This window comes from Semicossyphus pulcher, unplaced genomic scaffold (assembly GCF_022749685.1).
Source record: "Semicossyphus pulcher isolate SPU_LCO1_2020_fin unplaced genomic scaffold, fSemPul1.0.p SCAF_17, whole genome shotgun sequence".
NCBI classification, from domain to species: Eukaryota; Metazoa; Chordata; class Actinopteri; order Labriformes; family Labridae; genus Semicossyphus; species Semicossyphus pulcher.
Genome location: NW_027211681.1, coordinates 17,775,598 through 17,801,064, shown reverse-complemented (window position 1 = coordinate 17,801,064; position 25,467 = coordinate 17,775,598). Strand labels below are relative to the sequence as shown.

At 42.9% G+C, this 25,467-nt stretch overlaps 1 protein-coding gene across 1 annotated transcript in view; it reads left to right on the top strand.

Moving 5' to 3' along the window:
• nr3c2 (nuclear receptor subfamily 3, group C, member 2) overlaps positions 1 to 25,467 on the top strand; it is an 85,248-nt gene that overhangs the window by 36,818 nt on the left and 22,963 nt on the right. The window contains exons 3-4 of the mRNA XM_069665926.1: positions 12,956 to 13,083; positions 22,502 to 22,618. Of these exons, the coding sequence (XP_069522027.1) occupies positions 12,956 to 13,083; positions 22,502 to 22,618 (245 nt within the window). The remainder of the gene's footprint in view (positions 1 to 12,955; positions 13,084 to 22,501; positions 22,619 to 25,467) is intronic.

The following is a 25,467-nucleotide window of genomic DNA, read 5'->3' as shown; positions in this document are numbered from 1 at the left end:
GCAGCATGACTTCCCAATACTCTGTGATGTTTAATTATTGAAATGTGGTTCTACAACAACCAGAAATGAACATCTGTCGTCGCATATTTGATGTTTCATGTCCACTTTTTCCGTGATTGCTTCCCGATGGATGCTTTCAGCAGCAGTTTGGATAAAGTGGCCGAGCGCAGGCCCGGCTTCCAGCTGGGCTCAGGACTGCTGTTCAGCTGTTGAACCTGTCAAACACGACAGAGAGGCTGACTGGAGAGCCGTTCTCAGCACTCCTTGAGCTAACATGCAGAATGTGCTGCTGTGGTGCTAACCACCTGGACCCGCGCCAACCAGAGACTTGGCTTTGGCTCCCGTGCCAGCCCACTTCTTGAGGTTGCGGTTTCATACCCTATGACTTCAGCGAGCCACTAGACTATAAACTGTACATACAATAAAAACCCCAGGCAGATGCACTTGGCAGCCATGTTGGTGTATTATAGTTTGTATGTGCAGCGTTTCCTCTTCTTCACATGCTGGACTTCCTGCCTGCTCCTCCGCCCTGTGCGTCCAAGCAGAATTGTAAATGACTGGTGGGTGTTGAGGATGATCACATGTGACAGCTAATGCGTAGGGTTGCTGGCAACATGTGTCAGCGCCAGTGTACATTAACCTACATTCAGATTGAGGCCTTTTTGAATCACTCTGGAAAGGAAAAGGTCGACTTTTGAATAAGATATTAGTTGGCACATTTCATTTCTCCGGACCCAAGATCTGAGCTCATTTGGTTTTAAAGGTTTCAGACTTTAAATGCTAATGTTTAGCTCACAGTATACAATAATCCTATTGACTAGACCCTCTTGTGCTCAACAAGGTGAGGGCAAACAGGCGCTGGCTGCTGTTAGAAAGGGGAGAACTGAGGTAAGGAGTATGTGGCCCGGAGGTGGCTCAGGTCAGGGCTGATCCCTTAAAGATAATCTCCCACTCGAGGGATTTGTTTTTCTCATTTGTCCCAGGGCCTATAAGCTGAGTTTGGAGGTCACCTGCTGCACAGGCAACAGGACCTGAACCTGCCTATTAGATGCATTCGTAAGGAGCCATGCAGGTAATGTGTGGAGACGGTGAGACGAAAGCAAAGTAAGCAGTGAATAGAGCTGAACACCAGGGGCGGCCCGGGTCTAGAGTTCATCCATGCCACTGAAATCAAAAGGATCTGGGTTTATAACAAAGCCAGTTTTAGCAGCGCAGCTTTGATGTGGTTCATTTGTGTTTATATTCGTGGCAGTGAGCTACATCTGAGTACATTCGGAGCCATGTTTCACAAAGGTGGTCAAAACTGGCTCTTTGGTGTGTATTTGGTTAGATTTAAGCCAACAAGAGTGCTTATTTATGTTGTTATCACGGAGGTGTATGTTCAGGAGGGAAGTCAATTTAAATCATCGAGTTGGTATTTTATGTTCCTTCCATGTGTTTATCACCTGACTCTTGTTTGCATTGTTGCTACATTTCCCATGCCTGAAAATCAGCCTGATGCCCCACAACGTTTCCCGACATGTCAGCTGAACTGGGTCTACAGCTGTTTCTTGGATGTTTTTCGCCTTTCAGCAAAGCTTCTGGGAACCTTGATGCTAAAAATGGACTCCTAATGGATCAGTAACAGATCAGTTTAAGGACCACATGCGAAACTAACTTCACTTTTGTCACAGTTGAAACAATCATGCAGGCCTTGACGGGAAGCTTTGTAAATGAATAGCAGGGTTTGTTTTCATTGGGATGAATTAAGCATAAATGTAGTGTAATGTTCTGCAAGGTTGTTATTTTGCACTAAAGCCCCCCTCCAGTGGAAATTCAGTATCTAACCTTGTAAACATCTCTGATTGGTGTTTTTCATGTGCTTCAAGATATATCAGGGACAACATAAGCAGTCATCTCCATGGCTGGGCCTGTCTGCTTTTAACCTGCAGTGCACCAAGGACAGGCTGAACAACACGTTTTCAGATTTCAGGTTTGAGACGTCACAAACCTAAGGAGCCGATCCCGTTAATGGACGGGGTGACGCTATGCATATCATTATGTGCAACCTATGGCAACCACTTCGGCGATGTACAGGCCAGCTGTAACCGTCATCGTAATTTTTGCGAATTGACTACTAACGTTAACGTTACTACTGCTAGTTACTACATTTCAAGCTAGCTAAGTTTCTACAAGTTGCCACTAAACGACAGCAGAGACGTGTTTTGTTTTCACGACAGAGGGGGCGGTTGGAAATTTGCATAGTGGGCGGGGACTATGCTGATATTTAATGAGGAAGAAGGAGGAGGAGGATTTTTACAAGGTAATTAAACGTATTTTGCAGCAAAAACATATCAGACAATTTATTATTTCAAGCATAGCATTTTACATGTCTTAAAACATGACTGGAGCTGGTCTTTAAACTACATTTTGCAGATGTTTGCTGCTCTGTCCGCTTCCAGCAATAAAATAGAGAAAGTTTTTGAGGTATACAAGCTAAGTAAGTTTTTGATTCACACCCAGAAACCTTCCTCTCAGCCTTGTACACATACATTATATCCAAAGCTCAGATGCAAGATCCATATAAATCGAGTTCCTTGCCGTATTGGAGATCTTTGGCCTGGTTCATGCTTTGTGTTTAAATGATCTCTAAATGGACTGCATGTGGTCAGAGATGGACGAGTGGGTGTGTTGACCCCATATAGGAGCTGTTTATTTTTCTTCTTGTGGCGTTATGCAAAGAAGCTGAATTTCAATACGGCTGCACAAAAGTTTGAGTGTGCAGTTGGAGAAGTATGAAAAACAAGCGTGCCAGCGTTCATTAGCAGCACGTCAGCATGTACGCAGAGTCTAAGTATGCCGTGCTTCACAGAAAGTATGAACGAAGCTGTGGGCACGCAGCGGCGTCCCGTGCCTAATTTTATCCTGCATGGATGTGATCAGGCCCTCGCTGCCCCTGACAGGCATGAATTACGGGAGTTTCCAGCCACGATAATCCTCCTCACCAGATAATAACACCCTGCCACAGCTCCCTGAGATTCATGCCTGCATGTGTCTCCACTTAGTCAAAATATCTCAGGTGATTCATTTCTTTCATTATGTGCGACAGTGAGCGATTTGAGATAAAAATATGATCAAACAAGAAGTTAAAAGCAGCTGAGAAACACTCATGCTGCCCTAAAGGTTTGTGTCTGTTAGAGCGCTTGGTCATTCAGCTGCAAAAGGAGGCTGAGGAGTTTCTGTAATTCAGAGTCACGGACAGGTACAGCTTCAGACATGTCGGGTAAAATCTGGATCCTGTGTGTAGATCAGAATGATACTGTAGTCTGATTCTGCCCATAAAAGCCAGCCTCTATCAACACCGCAAACAGGGCCCTGTGTGTGTGTGTGTGCGTGCACTACTGTGACTTGTCTCATTTCTTTGTTTGCACTCTAAACAGTGGATTTATAGCAGAAAGATAATCGTGATTTGCTGTTACGGGGAAGGTCACTAAAAGTTTGCAGGCATAAGCCTTGGAGGGGAGACAACACAACAGATTGGAATTTAAAACAAGGAATGCAATCACAGCTGGGATGCCAGATTCCATCAACAAACGTGCCATTTCTGGAGTGAACTTCCGTTTATGATGGTGGTGGAATCGCCTCATTTGCACTGATTTTAAGTCATTATTTTTGTTACCTGAAAATATAAGCAAATTTGAAACAGAAAAATTACCGTTTCTCTCATTTCTATTTACAGATTCTACATAGAAATGTAGAATCTGTAGGCAGGGATGACGATTTTAGGGATGGCAAGTGTTGTGGTTTTTGTTTGTAGTACACTTGTAGTCCGAGTAATATTAACCAATCACGTGTCAGCAGGCTGCGGCGTATGCAGGAAAAAAAGTCTGTGTGGAGAGCAAAAGCAGGCGGAACATAATGCGCCGTAATGACATCCCAACTCCCATCAGCGGCTATCTGACAATGATTTTGTTTTTTTATTAAAGATATAACCTCAAAGATTTTCATGTACATAAATGTCTGTTAAGTCACCATCTATCACCGCATGAGGTAACACAATGGTGATTGAGCCCATGGCCCACTGATGAAAGCCTTTGCATTTGCAGTATTACAGACTGGCTGTCTGTGGCGACATTTGTGGGGGGGAAAAAAAGAAGCGATCAGTTGGTGACACCCTTTTCATCATCAAGCAGTGGTTGGTCTGCCAGAGAGGGTAGGCGGAGCTAAGCAGCTGCTTTTCCGGTCTGTTGCGAGTAAACAGTAATCTACTCTGGCTAAACAAAGAAAAGGTCGATGACTACAGATACAACTTCAAAAATAAGTGAAAATCCAAAGAAAAAAGAAACAAACTCGACGCTCAGATGAAGGCAAACAGTCTAAAAAGGAAAGCGACCGTCAGCGAGGAAAATCAAGAGTTACAACGGAGCCAACCGTGGACGTCACACATGCAGCACTGTTTGGATATCTGGGAAGTGTGATCCCGCAATTACCATTTATCGCCATAGGTGCCGCCAAAGAGAACAAAACTAAGATCTTTGAGATTACAATTTTAATCTCTATAAATCTATAATCTTCATAACATCTGCATCCGAGTTCAGCTAACAATCTGTTCTAGATCTAAAATTCAACTTGAGGTAAATTCCCTTGACGCTGTGTCACGAAAGCCGTTCAGTGTTTAGATTTCTGGACTTCCTCGAATGCTTTAGAAACGATCGATCTGACCCTTCAACAAACGAGCATTTGAAATGTAGTTTTCTACTAACCGCTGTCTTACCCGGACACGCCCAATATGTTCTGTGTCCCCAAAGGCTACATCGTCGTCAGACTGTAGCCGACGATAGGATCTTAGACTGCTTTTTCTCCAACCTGAAATGCTTGAAACCGTCGTGCACAACATTAAATGTTAAGATTTAATTTTTCCCCTGAGTAGCAGCCAGTCAGAGTAGATTATTCTGTAACCTTAACACACGTGTAACAGAAGCCTGCCAAAGAGGAAATCTCATATTTCTGTATGCTCAGGTACTCTGCCCAATGCCAGGGTCACCTTCACCAGGAAAAATAAATCCCTGGTGGCTCTCTAACTCTACCCATAAGACCTCTCTCCCTCTGAGAGGCGGTGAGTGGGTGTCATCCTAATGTTTATACTGTCTGCTCATGGTTATGTAAGCCATTTTTGTCCTCTTTCTCTTCCTCTACATCTCCCTCCGCCTGTTTAAACTAATCTACCTTTACCTCTCCAGCAGGGCCAAGTTTTGTGTGTTACATAAATATTCTTTGAACTGGTCTAGCTTTAGGTTTTTCAGCATGCTAAGGTGTGCGTTACATAAATATTGTAGGGTCGACTGTACCCTGGAAGATTTTATTTTTTATTCCGTGCAGAGTCAAGGATGCTTCTCTTATGAGGGGCAGGTTCAGGGAGGCTGTGGTACTTGTCTGAACTATTCAAGTGATAACAGCCTCTAGAACGAACGAGCCAGTGTGTCTGCTCGAGCACACACACACATATTTGTCTTTATGGTGGGCGGATTGCTCTGTAAGTACAGTACAGTAAGCGTGTGTGTGTGTGTGTGTGTTTGCTGCAGACAGCGCAACATGCATGACGCGCTCATTGTTTTTCTATACAACAGAAGTCTCCGTGTGCTCCCGCTGCTTGTTTACTGACGCGCTCATGCTAATGTACTCCTGCAGGTCACAGGGTTCATTCTTAACCACATGATTGGCCCTCTGCTGTCCTCCATCATACAGCCATCAGGGCCCATTATTCACCCGTAATGATGTTATCTTGATAACCTCAGAATAACTGCAGCAGCCTTTGACTTCCTCCTATCTCTAATTTGTCAGCTTCTCTGACTCCATGCTCTTTTTTCCAACGCAATAGTTCTGGTCACGCCGCGCTCGGATGACTTCTGTCCTTTCCTCCTGACCCATAGTGACCTCTTTATGGTAAATGGAGACCTGTGAAAAAAGTCACTACAATTGAAAAAGCAGAAGGCCGCTTTAAATGACCGCTGGGATTATAAAGAGAAATATTACAGGGGAAAAAAAAGTTTTTTGGACATTACCATTGTTCTCATTTTTAGATTTTTCTTTAAAGTTCTACATAAACTTTGTCTCTATGTGTCAGCCCTGTGACGACTGGCGACTTGTCCTGGGTGTTCCCCGCCTCTTGTCCAATGACAGCTGGGATAGGCTTCAGCCCCTCGTGGCCCTACACAGAGTATAGGTAATGGATGGATGGATGGATGGATTATATCTTTGGCTTTTTGCCTTTATTCGATAGGACACCTGAACGGGGGATGACATGCACCAAATGATCGGCAGACGGGGAGTCGAACCTGCGATCAGTGCGTCGATGACTGTAGCCTCTACACATAGGGCGCCAGCTCTACCCACTAATCTTGTGGAATAAAAATGATAATGTAATAATAAAAGAGATGTAATTTGGAGCAATAATAGCTACTATAAGAAAATGTCGGTCATGCTATTGGTGTGGCAACATCTCTTGCTTCCCAAATACTCTTATCGTCATTCATTTATAAAAAAGTTTAAAAGTTCTTGCGACTATTATCTCTTCTTAAAAATATATTTTTTCCATTGTTTTTAACGGTGTCTGTTTGTAATGCGGTACTACCAACAGACGGTGCCTGTAGTGCATCTGAAAGCTCTTTGCTAACCACCATTAAATACCAAAAGTAGAAGAAAGCATCAGCGCCAGGTGCAGGTAGAGTGGGTGTGGCGCTGTGAGATTCGGAACCGGAGACTTCTGCAGCCGTCAAAGAGTTCTGCGTGGAACTCCTTTGAAGAAATGAACGAAAATGAGGTCAAGTGCAAACTTTGAAAGGTAAAAACAACAATGCAAAACAACAATGTGCACAGTCGTGATGGAGCGAAATGAAAGTTGTGAAAAAGTAAGTGGGTCTCCGTCTCCTTTTGTCTGCGTGTGTTTGCGCATAATAGTCGAATAATTCCCAGTGAATATTGAATAGTATTTTTGCTTGAAATGCACGTCCCTACTTTCTTCTATTTTTCCCTTTTTAATCTAAAATTTGGCTCTTTTTTATGTGTTTTTTTTATAAGCAGAAATGATTAGGTTCATTTTGGTGATTTTGTATTTTTGAATTACCTTCTACCTTGGGTGTGGTTTCATTCAAACCGTTTACTACTACACCACCACGCATGCTTTTATATTCTCTTCATATTTTTGTGTGAACCAAATGGACTAAACTAATACTGACATATACAGGATAACATATAAACTACTTCTAATATACAGTATTTTCATCCATCCTCTGTGGTCTCAGCTCTCGCTGGTTTAACAGTCCCTCGGCAGCTGAGAGAGGGCGGAGATATTTGAACCATTTGGAGAATTCTCCCAGTGTGACATCTGAATTACTGGTAGAAAAAGCGAGAGGCCAATCCGAGCTCAAACATCTGTCCTGTGGTTTGGTCCTCACACATTTTTCGTGGGCACAGTGGGCTTCATCTCGCTCTCGCATTTCTTTTTTCCTTTGTCGTTTCTTCAGCAATTTCCCTGAGCAGCGAAAAGTGCAGCGAGAGATACAAACTTCTGGTCGTACATTGTTTTGGGTAGAAGCAGGCGTTGTGTACTCGCACTCATCTGTATCCTCATGGGAACTGAACAGCAACTAAATCAGTTGTAAGCTTTGTGTGTTATCTTTCAAGATGAAAGGACACTGAAAACAATGAAACCGCTGCCCTGGGGTTTCTGAAGGAAGGGGAAAAAAAGCAACAACTGGAGCGAAGAATGAGACCTTTGATCCGTGCAGTCAGTCCCATTGAGTTAGTCTGAGACTGTACCCAGAAATAGAGAAGACATGGGGTCAAGGGAAAAAAAGTCCCGGGCCTGGATCACAGAATAAGCCTGCACAAAACTGCACAACTTTTTGGGAAGCAATTTTGTGATACAAACTTCCTGTTAGACTCTATGTAGCATTTTTCCAACATTTTGCTAACATTTCTTCTGGAAGTTTCTGCACCCTGGCGTTGTGTTTTTAAGTGAGAGACGAAAGGGAAAAAATTGTGCTTGAACTGCCAGTCCTAACACGTTGTTACATCCAGTAGTAAATCAGCATTTCAGCCTTCATTGAAACAGACAGAAATTGCAACCTCAGAATATTTTAAGCTGTGAAAGTCACCAGCCAAACAAAAAAGGGGTTTATTCGGTTTGTCCACGTGGCCTTGTGGTTTAAAGGCCACACACCATGTAACCGCAACGCCCCAAATTCGAAGACCGTTGGTGCATGTCGTTCCTTCTTCCTCTCATCTCATTAAAGCATTTTCCCGTTATTATTCCTGCACGTGCTGAGTGCTGACAAACTGACAGCTAGCATCTCTGCAGCCTGACGTTGGGAATGCCATGGTGGCTTGTGTGTTTAGTTTTGGGCTAACCGGCAGGCCTCGGTGCACAGTCACTGCAGCCTGGCCTGTCTGCTCTGGTTTCATAAGCAGAGAGAGAGAATGACCTATATAGTTCTCCGAGGGAGGGGAAGTCACCTTGTTGGTGGACCGGCAGGCTGGCAGGCAGCGATGAGGTTTAAATGTGCGGCACTATTAAAAGGGTGGAGGATGTTAGAGGCACGCTTTAGAGGGACCTCTCGTGTGCAGCTTGTGTTGTTGTAGGCCGTGCACTTCCTGTCTTTCTTGGTGTGGATTGTCTTCTTGCTCACACTGCTACAAGCAATATTACAAGTCATTCTTATATTATCGTTATTATAGTCCTTATTTCTACTATAATTATTGCCATTGTAACCATAAGTCTGTATTATCTGGTATGTTTGTTGCTGTGTTTGCGTCCTCACCCGTCTCTCTCTTCTGTCTCTCCCTCTGTCTCAGAGTTTTTGGCAGCTGTTTTAGATTTAGTCTTAGGGCGGAAATGCTGATTACCTTTAGTCACCTTTGAGTCATTTTACCCTTTATGGTTTTAGGCCAGTTTTATTCACAAAAAAGTCATCACATTTTAGTCAAAACGTTTTATCTTCTTTTAAAGTAATTCAATTAGCCTAATACAGGTTCAATCTGCTGTGAAGTCCTTTCATCCGTCCTTACATGAATTTGTTTCCTGACAATGTTCTGCACGGCCAATATAGATCCTCAGCTGAGGTTATATGTTCATATGGAAACTTCTGGAACGTAATGTTACGCATGTAAATCAGAAATACTTTATTAATCCCCGGGGGGGAATTCGGGAAGCCACAGGCGGAAGCCGTGCAGTTACAGTAGCACATTCCACTCTTGCCTTATTTACAGCAGCAGTGTTGGTAATTATCGTTAAAACCTTTTCAGGACGCTCAGCAGGTAGAGCAGGCGCCACATGTACAGAGGCCACAGTCCTCAACGCACTGATCGCAGGTTCGACTCCCGGTCTGCTGATCATTTGGTGCATGTCATCCCCCACTTTCTCCTCCCCACATTTCCTGTCTCTCTTCAGCTGTCCTTTCCATTCAAGGCAAAAAGCCCCAAAAATTATCTTCAAAACAAACAAACAAAAAAACATATTCATCATCCCTTCTCATTTAAACAGTCTGTCCAAAGCAGACAGCAGATGATCGCTCCTTTTTGTGTGGAAGAAGCATCAAATGACGCGTAAAAAATGCCCCTTTTTCTGTGAGCACATTTTAGTCCCGCCTCCTCTCGTTAAAGCTCCTGTGAGGAGTTTTTCGCTGGTTATGAAACAGACTGAAATGAATTCTGATTACTCTGTATGACCTACAAAAGCAAACCAGACCATCAGCGACAAGATTCATTATTTCGATAGAGTTATTTTTAATGCCTGAAACCGCTGGAGGTGTCAGATGAAGTGATTAACTGCACGCTGCCTTTGTTTACATTTTCCAGGGCAAACATTTAAAGTGAGTGACACATATGACTGTTAAAGAAAGCAGCAAGAGATTTCTTGTTAAAAAACACCACTTCAGCATGTACAGGACAAAATCAGCAGAGATAAGAGCTGCGGGTTTGTCCACAGGGGGCGCCAAAATCAACACAAAGTGAAAGTTCCTCACAGGAGCTTTAAGGAAAACAAAACAGACGTGTCGTCAGAGTGTTTGTTATCAACGATCTTGTTTTAGCTCTTCAACGCCTCGTCTTCGTCGTGGAAAAAAGGTCGTTGACGAACATTTTCGTCAAAATTTTCGTGAACGAAAGGCTTCTAAAAGGAAGTTTGTCTTTTCCACTGTTGCAAAGTTCCTGCTCATGGTGGATTAATGTTTGGCCTCTCTAAATAATAAATGAAAGAGTACAGTCTACACCTGCTGTATTTGTAAAGTGTCATGTGATAGGTTTTGTTGTGATTTGACGCCAATAAAAAACAATTGATTGATTTGTAAAGGTGTGAAAAGGCGGATGTATTGTGAAACACCCTGTAGATGAACATGCTGAAAAACACACCTCGACATGGATTGGATTTGCACACACACACACACACACACACACTCACATTAGCTGAAACCGCGGGGCCCGATGCCAGAAAGATCCAGTCAGACAAACACCTCACCAGAGACTCCTCTAAGCGTCCTAACAAATTGAATGTGTGTGTAGATGGACAAGAGGGAATTAGATCAGTGGTCCTGATTGTATCTGAGTGTGCTGTTGCTGAACCCCTTTCCAGCAAGTCCCCTGGAGGAAATGTGTGTGCATGAGAGAGCGAGCGAGAGACAGAGGAGAGAGAGAGAGAGAGAGAGCCTGGCAGCTGGTTTGATGAAGGATGTAAGGAGAATGTTAACCAGACAATCACCTTGCATGTTATTGATTGAGATGGGAGAGAGGTAATTAGCACAGAAAAGAAGGGGAAGCTGAGGCCACTCAATGTTTTGATACAAGGTGTTCTCTCTTTGTACCCATCTACATATTTGTGTTTTTATTGTGAGCGTGTTTGTGTGTGTGTTTGTGGACATAAGGGGTGTTATTTTATGAAAAATTATACTTTATATCAAAATATAATCTGAACCTTAAATGCATGAAGCTTTTAATCTCCTCAGGATGTAAATATGTGTTTGCTTTTTATCAAATGTGAGAAACTTACTCATGTAAACACAAAGTAGTTTAAAGGTTGCATTCCAATTTTACTAACAGACTTTTACATACACCGTGCTATCACTAAATCTGCTGATTAGTTTCAGGATTTATCGATTACTTGAAGAGTCAGTTGAGTATTAAAAAAATATAAAAAATGCATAGTCCTAAAACCTAAAGATATTTCATATTATATCGTAAAGGATCGGATCGGCATAAAAGAATACAACGAAACTTAGTTTGGCAGCGATCCTGTGCAAAACCAGATCTGAACCCAGTGAAAACCTCCTGATCGATAAGAAGATGGACGGTCACAAGCCATCGAGCAAAGACAAGCTGCTTGAATTGTTGCACCAAGGGTGGCCTAACGTCACCCAACAGCACTGTGACAGACTGGTGGAGAGGATGAGCCAAGATGCGTGAAGGCTGTAATTAAAGACCAGGTTATTCCACCAGATATTGATTTGTGAACTCTTCTTAAGTTAAACATTAATATTCTGTTGTTTGAACATGAACTTGTTTTCTTCGCATTATTCGAGCTCTGAAAAACATCTTTTTGTTTCTGAACCGGTCGTCATTTTCTGCAAATAAAAGACCTCAATGAGAATATTTGATTTGGCTGTTCACAATAAAACCAAAGTCATTTTACACAAACACAAACCAGAGAATTTTCTTTTGCAGCGGTCTCTTTTGTTTCCGGAGTTGTATATAGAAATATCTATAGCTATATATATATAAAAATAAAGTTATAAATGAAAAGGAAAAGCAGCAAATCCTTTAATTTAAAAAGGCGGAAGCTCTTATATCGGACATTTGTTCACAGTGGTGCAAAGTTAAGTCATAAAGTTCTATCTAAAGTTCTAAGTATCTGTGGGAAGCGGTGTATTCTGCTAATATCACTCTGCTGCTTTAACAGCCTGTTGCATTATAGTCAGTAACCAAACCAGTGACATTATGAATGTCTAAACAACTTGTGTCTACTCATATTACAAGTTTTACCCATTAACACCCGTCCTGCATCTTTCTTTGGTCCTTCTGTCATTAAACAGGTCAAAAAAAAGTAATAATTGATAAGGACTTAAGGTCCTATTGTCTGGCCCTACTTTGTGTGCACTTCAAATCCTTTTACCTTCTTTAAGCAGCGCGGTAAACTGCTTTGTGTCCGATAACAGATTAACTATAGACGGACATCATCCATTACCTTTGGCACCTACTGCAGCTCTTAACTAATTGTCCCATTTAGCTGTGCATCAGTGAGAACAGGCTGCATATGTTGAGCTGTAATGGTCGTGTAATTGTAGTCAGATCAGTCAGTAGTGAAAGCAGCACATGATGCCAAAGTCAACAGTGCCTGGGATCAGGTAGAGGTAGAACTGCAGCAGGCTGTTATCAGTCGCTTCCTGGTTTAGAGTAAATAACAAAAACATGACGTGCCACTTACAGTACAGCAGAACATGCAAATATTAATCTTCAACTTTGACCTTTGACCCTGAACACAGCTTACACTATTACACAGTAAACTTTTGGCTCGGTCATGTTTAAGTTGTTATCTCCACAACTCAGTATTTTTTTCCCAGTGCCTCCCCGTTCTTCTGCCGGAGAAGGGGACAAGTGTTTTGGATCCGACTTAAATTTGACATCCTGCTCCGTGTCTCTCTGCGCTTATTGAATTTAAATAATCTCCTCTATAAATCTGTCACTGTCATCTCTGTAAGCCCGCTGATGCTATAAATCAGCCGAGAGCAAAGCCCCCCTGCTCTTGGCTGGCAGACATATTTACGGCCAGCCTCATTGCGCTGCTACTGTACTGATGCTCGTAAAGTCCAGGAATGTTTCACAGCGCTTCAGCACTCTAAGGAAGGGGACGGTCTGCCCGGGCCTTTGTTGTTGATGTTTGAAATGTCTCTGGTTCTAAAAAACACGTGTCTGTGTTTGTGTCTTTCAGCTCGCCGCTGAGACAACCGTCCTCAACGGCCAAAGTGTGTCTGGTCTGTGGCGACGAGGCGTCAGGATGCCACTACGGCGTGGTGACATGTGGAAGCTGCAAAGTCTTCTTCAAAAGAGCAGTGGAAGGTATGACGGTCACTCATTGAACAAGAAATCACTGGTTAGGGCTGTGAGAGGGCTGAACACACTGAAGGACACTCAAACGGAGATGTGCAGCACGTTGAACAGAAAGGAATTAAGAAAACAAATGATGTGGTCTGGTGGTGCTAAAAATTGTATGTATACATTGAAAAAAAAAAAAAAAAGAAGGTACATTGCAATATCGTTTTTTAAAAATACAGGAAATTATACCAGATAAATGCAGCGTGTTTTTGTGTTCATATAAACAATGAATCATAATTTTTATTATTTGTGGACTTTAAGTCTAAAAAAAAAAACCCCAAACCCCTCTCCTGCTTTTATCACTCTTGGTTCACACACAACAGTAGAGAGAGTTCAGGTGGAGCGACACGTTTCTTCATAAAATAAATACAAATAGACTTGCTGGCTGCAGTTGCATTATTAACAGTAAGCCATTTCTAATTCAAATGTAGGTTTAATCAGTGTGATCAGCTCTTTTGGGTCAACTTTTGGGAACGAAAAAAAACACACGTCTCCTGCTTCCTGTTGTTCTTGTCGGCACACACAACCTCACGCCACTTGTGCGCTGCAGGCGTAGCCGCTAGAAGTAAACACTCCACGGTTCGTCCTCTCCGTGAACGGTCCGTTTATGTAGCCACAGCGTTAACCAGCATGCCGCTGTTAACTTACTTATAAGCCTCATCGCGTAACGGATGCTGTGGCTACATAAACAGATGACACGGACTGTTCACGGAGCGGCGTGCCGCCGAGTGTTTACTTTTAGCGGCTAAACCTGCAGCACACACGCGACGTGAGGTTGTGTGTGCCAACAGGAAACAGGAGACGTACGTTTTCGTGCTTGTTTACAGTTTACAGGCAGGTGACACATTGACTCTGCAGCTCAGCGCTCAGTTCACTCTGAAGAGGTGCACTAATCGCAATTGTTAAACAGTATATCGTGCAGCTCTAATTCTCTGTGCGTTGAACCAAAAATAATTGCTTGTTTGAGAACATAATTTAATAAGAATTATGTTCATCAGTTTTTATATTATCCAGAAACTTCTGTCATGTTGAACCTGCAGCCTGTCTGTGTTTTCTTTCTTTGTAACTCATTTCTGTTTCTTATCTCTTAGTTAATGTGGTTTTGTTTTATTGGCGGTGAATTTATGAATGCAAACTAAGTGGTCAGGATGTTTTTTATCATTTGTCAATTGACTTCTTTGCTCTTACAGCCACTGCACTTTTCTTACACTGAGCACTCAAGAAGACATTTCTTACTGTATTGTTTAGAGAACAGCGACACAAGTTGTTTAAAACTTCAAGTCTATCAGTCTGTAATTCAGCAAATTTAATTCATATAGAAGGCCAAAATAGTTTCAGTGAATATCGATTCGTTTCAAACAGTATCAACTAAAAGTTGTGGCCTTCAGAATTATCGGCAGACGCTGAATATTAACAGTCGTATGCAGAGATTCATTTATGTCTATGGAGTTTATGTGGTATGAGCGTACAGCTTTTCCAACTTGAAAATGAGTGTGAAAATACAATCACTCTGCTTTCAGTCTTTTTCACGTGTTACTGAAAAGTCTGTCCTGATAGAGCAGATTTTGTGGAGCTCACACAGACAACAACATGGTGGAAAAAAGCTTCTTTTCTTCTTTTAAGCCTCTTTTTTAGCAAGAATCATAACTCAATATTTATTGCAGGTTTTACTTGCACTTCACTGATTTACGAAGCAAACTTCTCTTCAATCTCCGCGGACCGTCTACATATTTATCTTTTCTAAAAGATCATTAACACGACCAGAAACATTTGGTACATTACATTTATAGACTTGAGTGGCACATCAAATGAAATCAAAACACTGAGTGGGTAATTCTCCTGCAGCAGGCCCTTTATGTTATATTTAGCTGAGGGGAAAATCAGCAGCAGCCATAATGTGCTTTTCATTTCGTGCCTGTTGCCTGAGGCGTTGGCCGAACTCATTAAGATGAGTGTTTGAATGCAAAACAGCCGCTTACAGATCGAGCCGGTGCGGGCGGAGGGAGGGGGGAAAAAAAGGCAAACAAGCCTGACAGCCAGCCGTCGGGCCCTCTAGGTGTTTTCCTGACCATTGGAGGAATTGCGCTCATTCCCAATCAAATCATGACTTAATTTGATGATATTTACGCAGCGTCATTACGGAGAGCTGAAACCGGATTATGTGTCCGGGTTATTGAATCAGACATGCCGTTGTTCTTGCTCCAAGCGAGGATTTGACTTTGTGAGTGGGCTGGTCAGGTGAGGCTGTGAAGAGCTCAGATCTCTGCAGGCTCTTTGATTTTACTACTTAACCCCTATTTGTCTCTCGTATTGTGCATAATTATACCAAAATTGACTCATTGATGGTGTGATGGCCTCTAAATCGAACGCAGCGCTCTTCACATTGAAACCTCTTTACGAGCGTCTCTGTCTCTGATTTCCTCTCGAGTCCGCGCTGCCAGCAACTGTGCAAACTCTCAAAGTGTGATAAGGGCGGCCCACACAGGCCCGTGATGTCATCAAGGTTGCGTGTACGCCCTTCTGAAGTGCAAAGTGAGCTGTTACCTTACTTGACCCCTCCACAGCTGCTGCTGAGGTGGAAAGAGAGAGAGAGGTAAAGGTGGAGAGAGGCAGAGGATGAAAACACAGAGAGAAGGATTTTGCAAAGTGAAGAGAGATAGAGGACAGTGAAACAGATACAGCGAGGGCGGGGGGGAGAGAGGGGGGAGAGAGGTGTGGGGGGGGGGGGGGGGAGGAAGGACAAAGAAAAAGTCAGACGCAGACAGGGAGATAAAGAGAGGAGGAGCCGGGAGAGGGAGGAAGAATCAGGGAGACGGGTGGAAAGCGATGTGTCAGCAGTGAGTGCCGGAGAGGTGTAAGCTAGGACGTGAGGAGACGTTTCACTCCTCCCCAATCCCAGTGCTTCCTCCTCCTTCTCCTCCTCTTTCCTCTCAAAGTTAAAATCACAGACTAGGCGTGTAAGATATAAAAGAAGACTGCAGAGAGTGGGCATCTGCGCGAGGGGAATAATCCAGCCCATGCTTAATTTCTTTTGGCACCGCCTGCCTCGGGGGACACAACTTTTCGGTCGTCTGTAGCTCATTAGACGACTAACTGGCTCTCAGCCCTTTACTACAGAGCTAGTTAGCATGCGGGAGTCATCAACAAATCATTTGAAATCCTCACACTGTGGAGGGTCTGCTTTCCCTGTTATCCACGTCACACAAAGCATTGTGAGGTAGCTGTGTTTGACACCACCGCAGGCCTGGCACAGTTATTCTTTGAAGTCTGCATTTTTCGGTTTACATTCGGACCATCTGTTTGGAATATCTACGGGCCACATGGGCCTCTTACTGTCCAAAGCTGTGCACTTACAGTCCTCCTCAAGAGGACCAATATTCATCCCACTTAATTTCTGTCTTATCTACCAGAAGGCAGAGCCAACTGTACACGATAAAGTTTATAACCACGGTCCCTGGAAACATATAGAAATACTAAATTATGCACAGTATTTGCTTGGCTCTGAGCTTTCAATATGTCCGCCTCAATTCATCCTTTAAAAATTCACTTGCACACACGTATTTCATAAAAGAAACATTCATCCAAATCCCTAGAAGTCTAGTCGACTATGGCAGCTCTAATGCTCCTACATCTTAGATGTTCTTGTAAACTAAACAAACATAGAAGAGGGGTTTTAACTTTGATGAAGCAAACAAGTTTTGCAGCTGTGTTGCTACTGTTGACTCAACTTTCTCATGCAAACTTGCAGCCAGTTTGCAGGCTCTACCGAAAAGGAGGAATCCTTCAGTATAAACATTGTCAATCTCTGTGGGAAAAAATGCCTTCTGACACAAAACAGTTCGTAAATATGTTACATCACTAATGAAAAGTGGAAATGGCTGAATGCATTCATATGTTCTGCTCTCCTGCATCCACTCTGCTAAAGAGCAGTTTGTTGATATAAGACAGCTGCACTCAATAATCGACTCCATGTGGAGCGCATTTGAGGAGTTGAACGCTGCCTTATTATTCACATGTCATCAGTGGCTTGGCATGTCTGCTCTTTATAATAATACTAGGCCCTGCTTTTAGCTCGCTCGTTGTTTTTCCTGCTCTCTTATTGAACTGGGAGGTTTACAGAGACGTTAGTCAGCCTTGTTATGGCCTCTCTGTGTTCTGCAATGTGACTGGGTCGTGGTTTCCATGGCGCTGGTGTCAATCTAAGAACCTATTCTTCGGTACCGCCTCTGTGGGAGAGTTCATCCGAGGACACGGCTCGCTCTGTTTCTGCTTTGACTGGCAGCTCCGCCGTCCAATCACATCTATTCCAGCTCAGGCTGAGGGAATAAAGGCCTCCCTCCAGTGCCAGAGTGAATGCTTCAGGTTGTGTGTGTGTGCGTGCGCGCGCGCGCGTGTGTGTGTGTGTATGTAGCTCATGTAACAACGGCTGGAGTGAAGCCATTTAGCACTGTTGCTCTGATCCCAGCTCCTAAACGCATGGCTCGCACAAGAGCTGCTCCGATCAAAACTGCATACAACACACATGCAAACGTAATAACAGGCACACACTGAGCATGCAAACGTTCACAGGTACTCCTCTTCATAAGGAGCAGAGGTAGTCAGGTGTACAACTTCAGGTAATCTGGAAGGCTTACTGTAAGTATGTGTGTGACCTACATTGCTAATGTATTTAGGTTGGAGTATGCAGCCTGAGGAGGGTCTCTAATGCAACCTAGATACATTTACTGTTACAGTATATGTGAGCATGTATCCCCGCTGATATATAAATAACACAATTAATGTACTTATAGTTTAGCCTTTATGATATTTTAAACACTTAATAAACGCCCCTTTCACTATTCCTGAAGCTAAATTGACGACTCCTTTTTGCTTGTCTTGTCTTTCTACAAAGTATAATGACAGAAAACTTAGCAAAATTCTGCAACTTTTTTGGCATTTTTCTATGATAAATTACAAATACTTAAATATATATATTGCTCTTGATTATTTACTTACTGACAAATAAGTACTTAATCTTGTTCAGCACAACAAAATACACGATTTAAAGCACTTTGCCTACCTACTTTATTAGCTTAAAGGTATGTTGTGTGTTTGGTGCACGTCTAACTCACTCACACATGCACACACGACTTCCTCCCTGCCCTCAGTTCCCCTGACCCGGGCTGACCTGCAGGCCTGTTGCCTCTCCAGTGGACATAATCTGACCTCCATCTCTTCCTGCTGCCTGGTGATACCTTTGTTCTTTGACATTCATGCAAAAAGGATCCAGTGCCGTCAGAGGGTCACACCTGTTTTGTTCAACCAAATAAGCAGTGTCAATCTGATGGAGGTTTATCAGCGTCTTTAGTAGTGATTGATTTTTAAAAGACACATAACAAACGTAGCGTTGTGACGTTACTATTAGATGCAAACATTGACTCAGTGCTGGAAATCTTATCATGTCAATCACATCTCATACATCAAAATTACTTATAAAGTAATGGCACAAAAGAGTACTGAGGTCATGTGTTGAAATCAGTGACTGCATATAAAGATGGACAACTCCATCTGCTCTCATTGTAAGAAATTGAAGCCAAAATCCCCCCGTGGCAGGCGCTGCCATCTTGCGATGTTGACGTCATTTGGAGCCAGAGTCTGCGCAGTAGAGATCGGCAGGTGGAGCCGCCGTAGCCACTTCCGCTAACCAAAACACTTGACAAAAAAAACCTAACAAAGATCCCGCATGCCGGCGTGTTTAACTGCAGAACAGCTTCTTGTGTCGGTCTGAAGCGTTCACAGATATGAAACTTCAATGACTGTAGTGATTAAAGTTACGTCTCCTCTCACCGTTCCTCCTCTTCTCTGCTAATCAGGAACAGATCGGCTGCAGGAGCCGTATTGGTCAACAGAGCTGTCAATCATCCTTTTGACAGCATCAAATAACTAATTAGAAATAAACTTGTCAGAATGAACACTTGGACGTAAATCAGCATGATAAGAACTAACTGTAATGACAGAAACCATGTTTGAGAAACATTTATTGGACGTGTATTTTGATTTTATAGTTTGACTCATGTCCCATCTGTTAACATGGAGGAGGCGGGCTTTATGACCTATACTGCAGCCAGTCAGCAGGGGGCGATAGATGTTTTGGCTTCACTTTTAGGGAACTGTCATGTCGTCCATCTTTTTATACAGTCTATGTTTTAGATAGGCACAGGAACCTGTAGAGAAAGGTAATACAGAGGAGTGGAGATATTTCAGTTTTAACCATATAGTATAAAAACAGTTAGCAGCCAGCCCTCCATTATTTGTTGGATTTGACCACACAAAGATTTTCAATTGTAACAATTATTATCTTAATATCTTCACAAACAAGTGGTGCTGTGCCTACTGCTGGGAAAATGTTTGAATGTATTGTAGAAGACAGTATCGTCAGGTAGTTTTGTATTCAAATACCACAGTGTGGCCTGAATGATTAGTAGATGTATGATGTTTAAAAGCAGCAGATGGGGAATATCTTTGTGAGATGGAAACGCACAGTTTGCGATGCAGCACATTATTATAGAATTGGAGCCATTTGTAAACAAACACCAGCTTTTATTTACAGTGTATTTAACTTCTGCACCCCTTTTTTCCCCCCCGCAATGATCCAGACAGAGCTCACAGCTGTTTGTGAGACGTCCAAAGGACTGAAGCAGCAGAAGTATTGCAAAGGCAGTGATTTGCATTCCAGTGGCCCAGCGGTAACAACAATTACATCTCAGAGAGGCCTGTTTTTTGGTATTTTTTGGATATGTAATTTAGGTTTTCCTAAATACCATCGCAAAATTGACCAAATCCTTTGTGAGTGGGTAATTAAATTAGAATCATCTGTGAGACTGACATTGATTTAGCACATCCTCTATTTAGTTTATTTCTTCTGTGAAGTTAGGAAGTTAGGCATTTTAATATGGGGCGCTATGAGGACTGACTCACTATTGGAGCCAGCCTCAAGTGGACATATTCGGAACTGCAGTTTTTGGCACTTCTGTGTTGGCTCCTCTTATAAGCCGCAGAGGTTGCCACTTGCTTATATACTCTCTTGTGTCTGCAGTATCGGTTGCATCTAAGAAATCTGAAGCTAAATTCCCCGCACAGTAGACTCACAGTCGTATTATTGATGTGGGTCAGCTACTGTATCCGAGAGGCTATTTTCACAAATGGGGGTCTCACCACTTGTGTCGAGTGTCTATTTAAAACTGTCAGGTTAAAGGCTGCTTTTAACAAAGCGTTTTGTTAGATCAGATGTAGTGTTGCTGTACAGGTGTCAGGAGGAGTAAAGGGCAGATTACTCTCGGTCCCAACAGGTAAATGTGTTTCCCTTTCAGAAGACGGTCCTTATAAGTGATGTACGCTGGAGCTGACAGACAACAGAGACCACTCAGTGGGTTGTTGCCAGATTGTGAGATGATTAGCTAAAAGTAGACGTGAGAGGACTTAAATGAAGGATGCTGACAGAGTGTGCATTGTTCCAGCAGACAGGTGTTTTAAAATGATGTCAAATCTAATACAGTATCTGAGGGATCTTTTCCGTGGCATATTTCACGAATAGTCTTGATAGGATTTGCCATTATTATATTTTTTTAGTGCAAAAACAGAAGTTATAGATTTGTTGGGTAACAGAACAAAATGAGACAAAATGAGTTCTTAATTAACCGCTTTATAAAAGAGGTGAGAAAAGTTTTTTTTCCAAGGTAGGGCTGAAAAAGTACCCGTCACCGGTAAGCCCCCCATGTGCAGGGATGATAAGCAAATGCACATATGCAGAGGTAAGCATGGTGCGCGAGGGCATGTGAGTGTATGCACACACAGTGCCTCTCTACCTCTCAGTCCCGGGCATACACACCATCGGACTACGACTTCGCCTGTCTCATGAAGTGTATTTCACTCCAACAATTATTAACAAGATTCACAGGAATGAGCAGTGAGGCTCCGGAGTTTTCAGTATTGCCATTTGGTCCGGCCTATCCAAGCGAAAGTGTGCGTGCATGTGTGTGTATGCATGTGTTTGTACGTGCACACGGGGGGGGTTGGGGAAGGGGACGGCTGCGTTGTGTTTCCTGTGTCGCAGTTTACTGTTTTTTAGAGCAAGAAAAATGGGCTTATGTAATGGTCATGTGATTTAGCCAGAAATAGTGGTGGGGCTACAGCTGCTGCCTCTCCTCCTGCAGCTCGGTTCCTTGGCTTTTGGCAGCAGCCAGACAGACACACTGCGCACAAGTCCTGCTCGCTCAGAAAACAACTTCTGCTCAGTCCTACACACAAACACAAATACTGTACTGTGGATGCAACAAAGGCGATGCACAGAATGTACATGTTTGAGCAAACTGCATGTAAACACGCGCGCAAGGCTTTCCGTGCTAACGCTCTGAAGCCGGAACCATGAAATCTCTGAAGTGAACGAGACGAGATGCAGGAAAAGACAAACTGAAATGCAAACATGTGCATGGACACAACCTTATATACAATCCGACATGCACACACAGATTTGCAGAGACGAGCCATGTACTGGGGTCATCAGGGTCAGTAGACAACACTCTATCGCTCCATCTGGGTTGTGTCGTGATTTCCATGTGTGTGTATTAGTTTGTGAAAGCAGATACAAGATTTGCAGTTTTTTTTTTTTTTTCAAATTGCCAAGTGAAGCAGCCTTGGCTCTGTGTGTGTGTGTGTGTGTGTGTGTGTGTGTGTGTATGAGAGTGAGAGAGTGAATGACTGTACGTGTGCGCCTGTGTGTGGGCGTATGGCGCTCTGAGGCTGGCGGACGTGTGGAAAAAGGGAAAAAGGAGGGATGGAGACGCAGGCGTAGAGAAGGAGAAGAGTGGAGGAGGAGGAGGAGGAGGAGGAGGAGAGGAGAGCTGTACAGTGAAGAATTAGTGGAGCGGAAGGAAGCGCTCTGAAATGGGAGATCATTGGGTTTAGCTAAGGGCTAGGCAGGAGGCAGGAGGGATTCTCGCCATGTTAGCATCACTGTCAGGAATAGTCTAGCTGCAGCCAGTGTCCTGGTTCCGGCGAATATTAATACCCTCATGCCATATACTGTAGAATACACCATTAGTCATGTGTTGTAAAATGTGTGAGCGGAATAATCACAATTTCAATCATGTTAGTAGTGATCAACCATGAAGTGTAGACATTTCCTGTGTTTCTGCGTTGACCTACATTACACACAGACGGAGAGATCCTACAGCAGCATCAAATATCACTTCTCTCTGTGTTAGCAAATGTATACAAATATTATTCAGCGTTGCATAAGTTATCTCTTTGCTACACATCCCTTTGAAAATATCACAGCTGTTCTACGGCAAGCTGCGTTTACTGTTTACTATGCACGCTGAGCCCGTGTCTTGTCTTTCCGTAGGTCAGCACAACTACCTGTGCGCCGGGAGAAACGACTGCATCATCGACAAGATCCGGAGGAAAAACTGTCCAGCGTGCCGCGTACGGAAGTGTCTCCAGGCCGGGATGAACCTCGGAGGTGAGGAGTCACACCCTCATTACAGATTTGCCCCCCGTCACTGAGTCTCAGATGTGACATTTGAGTCAGCCTCGCTCTGCTTAGGAAGAAATTATAGAGATAAAGAAGTGGGTCTGGTCGTAGTCACAGGAGGCCCGAGGATGCTGAGTCATAAGATGTTTGTGTGTATGTGTGTGCATATGCTATATCTGAGCACAATATGCATAATGCATCCACAGAAGGTGTAGATCTACTGTACTCTACACAAAGCCAGCTGACAGAGCCTGCAGAAAAGTTACACTGTTGTGTTTTTTAGGAAAGACACGAGGTATATGGTAATGTATTCATTTCTTGCCATGGGCTTATTTCCATTCAGGGTCGCAGTGGCAAACACAAGGCTAACAGCATACATGATGGGATTTCAGACTATTAGAGTTATTGAAATTACATATTATTTTCAATCTTATGCCCCTCAAGACATCTGAATTTACACAAAATGAATCTTAATCAATTTAAATGTAGGAAAGAGAAAATCAGATGTAGGATTATGTAAGTGCTGTCAAATTATTTAAGTAAACAGGGATGACCAAAGGGACACACACACACACACACACACACACACACATGCAGCTGCTGCTGTTACAGAGTGTGTCCTGGGCTGTCTGCTTCATGCATTATTAGTGAGTCTTCCAAATTAACCAGATGTGAAATCTTTGCATTTTTAGAATGATGTGTATCGCAGCAGGAGGGGACTTAATGCATGCCATTGGAAAAGTGGTCAGACAGATCATCATCAAAAATCCAAAACACATAAGTATCTCTATTATAGGTGCAGTAAAAATAGGTTTAAAATGAAGTGCTTACAATGAAGGCAAAAATGAGTACTAAAATTTGTGAGCCTTCAAGTGGATGCTTGGATAGCAGTGGGCTTAAGAAACGCTACACAAGCAGCAGCAGCAGCAGCAGCAGCGCTGAAGTGTTTTTTGGTTAGGTATAAATGTAGAAGAGGGGTTAAAGCAGGAGTGCAGCAGCAGCAGCAGCACAGAGCGAATCACAACAACTTAAATATACCACCCCATGTCACTCAATAACACTGACAACCCGGAAAACAGAACAAAGAAGACTGGGGAGGGGTACCAATAGAAACTATGAAAAACACTCTAGATACAGAGCCTCAAAGTGATTAGTGAACAATATGGATAACAGTTTAAAAGGGATCATTAACCCAAAAATCCACCATGTTTCATTAAGTTAACCAGCAGGTAATTATAAATTTGAGCATAAAACAAGCACTCTTGGAGCAGACATGTCTTTCTAGTAAAATGTTAGTAGTGTTGAAAAGCAGCAGATGACCATGAGTCATGAATGAAGGTTGCCAATGAGAGTGGCTTCATGTTTCATGAGCAGCAGTGTAACCTGTTGAATGGGAGCTCAGCTGCTCAGCTGCAATTCTGATTTTCAAAGACAAGTTGTAAGATTCCCAAAATCTGAAAAAGAATATAAATATTTCGGTAATTCAAGGAAAATGAATGTGCTTTAAACCCCAAACCTGACCTTAAAAGCAACTATGTTCAGGGCAACATTCGTGTTTTAGCTGCTCATATACACTAGTTTTGTCTTCCACAGACCTGGGTAAAAATAGTTAAGCTATTGTATCCCACAGCTAAGCACAAAACATCATTATTACCACTGAGAAAATCACCATATTAGGATCACTTCAAACTACAACCACATGGTACATCACTCTGTTCCCAGGGTCATGTGTTCACTAACACTGTGAGAGACTGGTCAGACCGATCATTAACCATCAAACAGCAATAGAATGAAAGGAGAAAGAAGTTACCAATGCAGTTTAAATTTCATCTGCTTACAGTTAAGAAAACAGTCTTTAGGGAGGGACATCAGTAGGCTGTGAGCTGTAGTTGGGTGATTTCCACATGTTGACAACACATTTAAAACATGAAACCCTTTGAAAAATCTCCTTAATGCATAAAAGTATGATGCTATTAAGCAGGGGAACAGAGAACCCTGGTTACACTGACAAACAATTCAGTCACTAGCCAGCTAGCTTGTTCAATCACATTTAGCTTATCCCAATGCAAATAACAGCTGCCTGATGGGAGCAGAAATATAGCAGACAGCAGACACAGTGACCAGTGAGCTGTGGAACACATTAACTGTATTCAGCTAACAACCACTGCAACAAAGCTGGAACAAAACAGCCACCAACTGCAACATTAGCCGCATAGCTAACTGGCATCAATGTAGCATGTTAGCTAGCAAGTAGAAACACTTACCTTGAAGAGGAGAAGCACTCACTCTCCGGCAAATTAGGGGGTCTCCACCACCCTAAAACACAGACACCAGGAAAGGATAACTCCAGCTTCCACTTTGAGGTAAAGTTTGTGGACACCAGTGGATAAAGTTAAACTAATACAGACTAATTAACCTGGAGAAGCAGCAGCTAACATTAGCACCAAGCCTCCGAGTGTGGTATAAGGGCACATGTTGACTTGTGAGCTTGTTAATGAAATGCTACATCATTAGCAGCAGGTACCAGGGTTTTAATGAAGCAGTGTGGCAGCAGCACTGGTGGAAAATGTAGCTTTAAAATACAGCCTTATTGCATAGGGAATGCTAAATTTGAGGTATATGGTGTTGAATGTGTAAGTGTTGCAGCTCGGTGGTGCGGCACACCTGGAGTTGATTGCCTGAGCAAGCTGAGAGGCTTCACTTAATGACTTGTACGGATACCCAGTATATTAGCATGTATGGGTTTTTATTTGTTATTTGCTTGTTTGTTATCCCTCAAATATTCCCATCTGCGTAAAACTAAACATTACACAGAAAAAGGGAACATTATTATTGTA